The sequence below is a fragment of the Myotis davidii genome, unplaced genomic scaffold, assembly GCF_000327345.1.
Source record: "Myotis davidii unplaced genomic scaffold, ASM32734v1 scaffold299, whole genome shotgun sequence".
NCBI lineage: Eukaryota > Metazoa > Chordata > Mammalia > Chiroptera > Vespertilionidae > Myotis > Myotis davidii.
In genome coordinates, this window is record NW_006293088.1 from 2,601,976 (window position 1) to 2,608,755 (window position 6,780).

General features: G+C 60.4%; 1 protein-coding gene across 1 annotated transcript in view; it reads left to right on the top strand.

Moving 5' to 3' along the window:
* ARHGEF19 (Rho guanine nucleotide exchange factor 19) overlaps nt 1-6,468 on the top strand; it is an 8,546-nt gene extending 2,078 nt beyond the window's left edge. The window contains exons 4-14 of the mRNA XM_015565931.1: nt 2-60; nt 730-890; nt 991-1,143; nt 1,379-1,508; nt 1,646-1,720; nt 1,870-1,959; nt 2,135-2,295; nt 3,647-3,805; nt 4,133-4,212; nt 5,400-5,504; nt 5,900-6,468. Coding sequence (XP_015421417.1) covers nt 2-60; nt 730-890; nt 991-1,143; nt 1,379-1,508; nt 1,646-1,720; nt 1,870-1,959; nt 2,135-2,295; nt 3,647-3,805; nt 4,133-4,212; nt 5,400-5,504; nt 5,900-6,057 — 1,331 coding nt within the window. The 3' untranslated portion in view covers nt 6,058-6,468. The remainder of the gene's footprint in view (nt 1; nt 61-729; nt 891-990; nt 1,144-1,378; nt 1,509-1,645; nt 1,721-1,869; nt 1,960-2,134; nt 2,296-3,646; nt 3,806-4,132; nt 4,213-5,399; nt 5,505-5,899) is intronic.
* Nucleotides 6,469-6,780: the final 312 nt, after the last annotated feature.

Genomic DNA, 6,780 nt, shown 5'->3' on the forward strand with positions numbered 1-6,780 from the left:
GGGGTGCGGGGCAGCGGCGTCCTGGCCACGCTGAGCCTGCGCGACTGCAAACTGCAGGAGGTGCGCGCGGGGCCGCAGAGCTGCCAGTCGTGGGAGGGGGTCCTGAGGCCCAGAGGGGTTGGGGCGACTATACGGAGCGGGGCCAGGAGAACCTGGTCCGGAGGCTTAGCGCGGTTCCGGGCCACAGGGGTCCCGGGCCAGCGGGACTGCAAACTGCAGAGGGCGGGACCGAGGGGACGGGCAATGCCCAGGTGGTTGCTAGGACCTGACCAGGCGGGGCTGGCAGCTGGAGAAGCCGGAGGAGCCTCGGAGCCGAAAGCCAGTGGAGAAGTGGGGCGAAGGGGCGGGGTCCACGGGGGCGAGGCCTAGGGTAGGGCAGGGCCAGAGGGGGAGGGATCCCTGAAAGCCTGGACGGGGAAGCTGCGGAGGCAACCTGAGCGAAACCGAGAGGTGGACGGGGGACCAGGCGGGGACAAGAAAAGGGGCGGGTCAGAGAGAGGGCGGGGCCATCGGATGACCGGCAGGGCCCAAATCGAGGGGCTCAATCGAGGGCTCCAGTTTGGTTTGAACAATTGTGCTGGGCAGGAGATGGGTCCTGAAGCCCACCAGGCACCAGGTCAGGGGCGGGGCGAGAGAAGGGGTGGGGGACAAGAGGTGGTGTCCAGGGCCAGGAGAAGGCGTCTGGGTGGACCGGTCTGGCGGTTCAACCCCTCGTCTGCCTTTGCTCAGGCCAAGTTTGAGCTGATCACGTCCGAGGCCTCATACATCCACAGCCTGTCGGTGGCCGTAGGCCACTTCCTGGGCTCAGCTGAGTTGAGTGAGTGTCTGGGGACGCAGGACAAGCAGTGGCTGTTCTCCAAACTGCCCGAGGTCAAGAGCACCAGCGAGAGGTAAGGGACTGGCCTGGCCTAGTGGGGGGCGGGGAAGAGATTGGTGCGGCTCCCAGGCCTGGGGTCTCACCTTGTCGCTGACCCCTCGCTGACCCCTCAGGTTCCTGCAGGACCTGGAGCAGCGACTGGAGGCGGATGTCCTGCGCTTCAGCGTGTGTGACATTGTGTTGCATCACTGCCCTGCCTTCCGCCGAGTCTACCTGCCCTACGTCACCAACCAGGCCTACCAGGAGCGCACCTACCAGCGCCTGCTGTAGGGCTGGGGCCTCGGAAAGGGGGGAGGACAGAGAGGTTCTCGGTGGGAGTAGGCGTGGAGGACTGGGTGCGGAAGGGTGACCTGTGAGGGAGGGGGTCCCTGGAAAGGGCTCTGTGACCCGAGTGCAGGAAGGATGTGCTGAGAAAGCACCTGAAGAACCACGGGGTGGTTGGGTCATGGATCCCAGGAGTTCAGACCCAACTGTGACCCCAGGCCCCTCCCCAACTTCCAGCCTGGAGAACCCCAAGTTCCCTGGCATCCTGGCTCGCCTAGAGGAGTCTCCCGTGTGCCAACGCCTGCCCCTCACCTCCTTCCTCATCCTGCCCTTCCAGAGGATCACCCGCCTCAAGATGCTGGTGGAGGTACCTGCAGGGCACAGGCTGGGCCAAGGAGATGCCACTGGGAACCTCCACAGCCCCTTCTGGGCGGGCACCCATGGGAGGGCAGGATCACGGGGGGAGGCCATGGCCTGCCGCATTGAACCGACCCCACCCTCCAGAACATTCTGAAGCGGACGGCACAGGGCTCTGAAGACGAAGACATGGCCACCAAGGCCTTCAATGCGCTCAAGGAGGTGAGCTGGGCAGGGCAGGGGCCTTCTGGCTCCCAAGGGCCTCCCCAGAGCCCCGGTGTGTCTGTAAAGGCCCCCAGGTGGGAGTCCGAGGCTGGGCTCTGGGAGCCGGGGTTGTGGGGCTGCAGGTGACCCCCCCATGGCCTCCGCAGCTGGTGCAAGAATGCAACGCCAGTGTGCAGTCCATGAAGAGGACGGAGGAGCTCATCCACCTGAGCAAGAAGATCCACTTTGAGGGCAAGGTGCATGCCCACAGCGGGCGGGTGGGCACACCAAGGGGAGCTCCTGTTCCCTCCCTCCCTGGGGGCTGCAGGCCAATTCCTCACTGCTCCCACCCACCCCGCCCTGGCTGGCGCTCTCTGCCCTGCTGCCCCGGGTCTGACGTGTTCTCCCTCTTTGCCTTGTCCTTCCGCCCAGATCTTCCCACTGATCTCCCAGGCCCGCTGGCTGGTGCGGCACGGGGAGCTGGTGGAGCTGGCCCCGCTGCCCGCGGCGCCCCCGGCCAAGCTGAAGCTGTCCAGCAAGGCGGTCTACCTGCACCTCTTCAATGACTGCTTGCTTCTCTCCCGACGGAAGGAGTGAGTCGGGGCCGGGTGCGGGGGGAGGTAGATTGGAGCTGGGCTCCCTTCTTCCCCACTAATGGGCCCAACGGCCAGTCCATCCCTGGGCCTGGGAGCCCCCGCCTGCACCGGACGGTGTTGCCAGGGCACCCTGAGCCTGGGAGTGCTGGGGTCCAACCCCAGCAGGTGCAGGGGTTCCCCAAAGGTGTGGACGGAGTCGGCGAAGAAGGAAAGACTCGGAGACAGCGTTCATTTGATCAGCAGCCTTGCCAGGATCTCTAGCCACAATCTCCAGCCAAGTTCTGTGTCCATGTTCTCTTGCTAGGTTCTCCAGCCACGTTCTCCAAGTTCTCCAGCCAGGTTCTGTAGCCAGGTTCTTCAGCCAGGTTCTGATTGATTCTAATCCTATCAATCTCTATTCCAAAGGTTAGGGCGTTTCTTATCTCCATTCAAGGGAGTAAAGATTATGTAGCTTAAGCATGATTGTTCGTAGTTAAAGAGATTAATTACCCGCCTGGCACTTAGTGAAGGGGTTTTATTCCCTCCCTAACTTCAAGGGAAAATCTCTACCTGGGGAAACAACCTTTCTCAGAGAGGTGACCTTGGTTAAAACACATAGTGCCAAGAAGGTGAGCAAACATATTAAGAACAGTATGCCATATATGCCAGGTCCCTTGAAACAGCAAGGATGGACCGGCTCCCAGCATGGGAGGCTCCAGCAGGAAAGGCAAGTTCATTTCTAGAATCAAGGGCTGGACTATGTACAAAGGATTTAAAGCTGCTCTGAGCTTAAGCCAATCAGAGCACAGCCCTGCAGTCCCAGCTCTGCCCCGAGTCACAATGAGAACAGCCAGCATTCACCGTGCGCCTGTTCTGTGCCAGGCATGCTATGTGGATTACTCCCTGTTGCCCTCTAGATATTTCCCTGGTAAGTAGGCTCCCTTATTACTGTCAGTGTCTTGGAGCTGATAGTCGGGTCAGGAGGAGCCCCAGTCTGTCTGATGCGAGACCCCACTAGACAGAGCCGAGGTCTCATCAGAGTTGCTGCCCAGTTGGCTCTTAGAACGGGCTCAGGGCAGAGGCTCAGAGAGAAGTTGACAACATGCCAGGGCTCAGAGGCTGGTCTCACCTTCCACCTGCCAGAGGGGTGGGTGGGAGCACCCCTGGTAGGAACGGAGGTCCCAATTCCTCTTGCAGACTTTGCTGGCTGCCAGGGAGGTGGTGCCCTGCACAGTCGAGTTTCCTGGGGGAGGGTGCTAGAGGGGCAGCCGACCCCTTTTCCCTTGAATCAGAACTTGGCTGGTCCTGAGGGTGGGGCCTGGGAGCCTGGGCACGGGCCAGGCTGACCTCGCCTCCCCGGGTCCTGCAGGCTGGGCAAGTTTGCCGTTTTTGTCCACGCCAAGATGGCCGAGCTGCAGGTGAAGGACCTGAGCCTGAAGCCCCAGGGCATCCCTGGCCACGTGTTCCTCCTTCAGCTCCTGCACGGGCAGCACACAAAGCACCAGTTCCTGCTGAGAGCCCGCACGGAGTGAGTGGGCCTGGGGCTGGGGAGAGAGGACCCGTCCCAGGCAGGTACTGGCCTTCTCTCTCTGGCTTCAGGACGGTCGCATGAGGCAGGACTTGGGCAGAGCTGGCACCGGGGGGGAGGAGCAGGGACCTGGGGTTGCTCTGTTCTTATGCACAGAGCTGAGTAGGGCACAGGGCTGTGGGAACAGGGCTGTGAGGTGAGTCCTGGGGTGGGCATCATCCGTGACCTGGGTGGGTCTGGAACATACCCTGTTTCCCAGCTGTTTCGCCACCCTGGCCCTGGGAAAAGGCAGTTTGCATGTTGTGATCACTCGGCCTTGTTTTCTAGAAGTGAGAAGCAGCGGTGGATCTCTGCCATGTGCCCCTCCAGCCCCCAGGAAGACAAGGAGGTCATCAGCGAGGGGGAAGGTAGCAGCTGCCACCCTCCTCCCTCAAAGGCCCACATCCCCTGGGGCTGGGTACCTTGTTTTCCCCCTTCCCTCCAATCCTGGGTGCCAGGTGGCCAGTGGGGCTACAGGGAGAGAGATCAACTGCCCGGGGGAGTCAGGGGTGGCTCTGCAGAACCTTGAAGGATGGGCAGAATTCCCATAGGACAGGCCGACCCCCGCGTGCACAGACAGCACCCTGGAGGTGACAAAGCCTTTTATATCCTCCCATTTCATCCCCATAGAAGCCCATTTTACAGGTTAGAAAACAGAGATTCAGAGAGGTAAGGTGACTTGTCTGAGTTCACCCAACTAGTAAGCGGCAGGGCTGAGATTCGAGTCAGGCATGTGTGGTTTTCCCAATACAACCAGCCCATCTAGTGTGATAGGAAGAGCTGAGGGTCGGACCGGTACAGCTTCTCTGGCTTGAGCTAGGAATCCTGCTCGGGTTGGTGGGTGAGCTTCCCATTCTAAAGAGGTGCTCAGGGAAGGCCCCTGAAAGATGAGGAGGGGCAGGAGGAGATGAAAAGATCTGGGGGAGAGCACTCCTGGGAGGAGGGACAGCCAGTGCAAAGGCCCTGAGGCAGGTGGGAGCTCGAGCGTTTGGGAACAGCAGGGTGAGCAGTGTGGCTGAGCTTCATGAGCAAAGGGGAGTGGGAAAGAAGAGGGGAGGAGAGGTGGTTAGCAAGGGGGCCATGTCAGACCACACAGGGCTTTGCAGGCTGTGGGGAGGACTTTGGATTTTATTCTAAGAGGAGCAGGGAGCCCTGGAGGGTTATAAACCGGGGGGCGATGTGGCTTGAATCCCACTTGAGGAGGATGGTCTAGAGGGAACACCAGGGAGCATTAAGGGGCAACTGAAGGGGCCATTACTGCTTTGTGGGGGGTTCTGGTGGGCAGTTGGACATTGCCCTGGAGGTCAGGAGCAAGGTGTTGATCTGGGGAGGAGAGAGCCCTGGGTGCAGCAACAGTAACGGAAGCTGGGAGGGACAGGACTCATGGGGCTTGTGTTTAGGGTAAGAGAGGAGAAGAGCAGCCAGGGTGGGCTAGGGAGGGGTAGAAGAAAAGAAGCAGCAGCGGCCACCCTCCCGCCCCCTTACTTCCTCCTCTGCCCCTCCTGCCCACCCCATCATGCCCTGGGGACTCTCTCAGTCTCTCTTGGGCTGTCAGACCGCCCCCAGGTTCAGTGTGTCCGGACGTACAAGGCCCTGCAGCCGGATGAGCTGACCTTGGAGAAGACTGACATCCTGGCAGTGAGGACCCGGACCAGTGATGGTGAGAGGGGCCTCCTGGGAGGGCCTCCCGATGGCGCTCTCATGAGCAGGAGGTAGCTAGATGGCTACGACATCACAGGGAAAGGTTACGCAAGTGTTGATCAGCCACAGCATGCAGGAATGAAGTGAGACAACAGGAGGAACTTCCTACTTGTAAAGATGTAGGATTGAGAGTGACTGGCGGGGGAGAGCGGGAATACCCTTCTTTGAGGATGTCGGGAAAAACAGGTCAGAAGTTCCTCTACGAGACTGCCAGAGGCAGGGTCCTTCCTGGGGCTGGGAGACACTGAGATGGTGTCAGATGAGCTTGCAACAGGGCCTAGGCGTCCCCTCACAGACCCGGCCCTGGTGTCCCTCGGATGCCACTGATGCTGCACCTGTCCTGTGTGCCCCCAGGCTGGCTGGAGGGCGTCCGCCTGGCAGACGGCGAGAAGGGGTGGGTGCCCCAGGCCTACGTGGAAGAGATCAGCAGCCTCAGTGCCCGCCTCCGAAACCTCCGGGAGAATAAGCGGATCACGAGTGCCACCAGCAAACTGGGGGAGCCCCCTGCCTGATGAGCAGCTGTGGCCGGGACCCCAGCTCCGTGCCCGCTCCGGGACAGGTCCGGGGGGACCTGCAGTGTCTCCGTTCCCCAAGCCTCTGCTGCTGAGACTTCTGCTCTGTGGCCCGGCATCGAGGGGACAGCTGTTCCCTTGCTTCTCAGTGTCCGCTCTTCAGGGCCGAGGGCGGTTCCTTCCGCTGGCTGGGGGCCGCAACAAGGGGCTTCTGATATCTGGCAAGGATTGGGGCCCTCTGTCTTCCGTGTCCTTGACCCTGCCTGACTCTTGGTCCCTTCACCGGGGGCCTGGCAGGGAAAGGCTCTGGTACTAATGGGTCCTGCAGCCTGTGTATCTGGGGTCTTCTGGCCACAGCCTGCGTGGGTCCTGGTTGTGACTTGTCTGTAAATAAACTCCCATCATGCCTTTGCTTGGAGTCTGTGAGCCATCCGACGCCCCACTTCCCCAGCTAAAGATCAGGAAGGTCTCGGGCTGCCTCCCCTTGGGGATTCCCCTTGTAGAGTTCTCCTCTTAACCAGAGGAGGGTGAGAGAGGGCTGCGTATCAGTTAGACTGCTGTGGGCTGCTGTTAGCAAAAGAGCAGATTCAAATAGGCTTAAATAGTAAAGAGAATGTATTAGTTCTTGCACTTGTTTCTTACAGTTTCTGTAACAAATTCCTGCGAAGTAGGTGATGTAAAGCAACAGAAATTTGTTTTCTCACAGTGCCGGAGGCCAGAAGT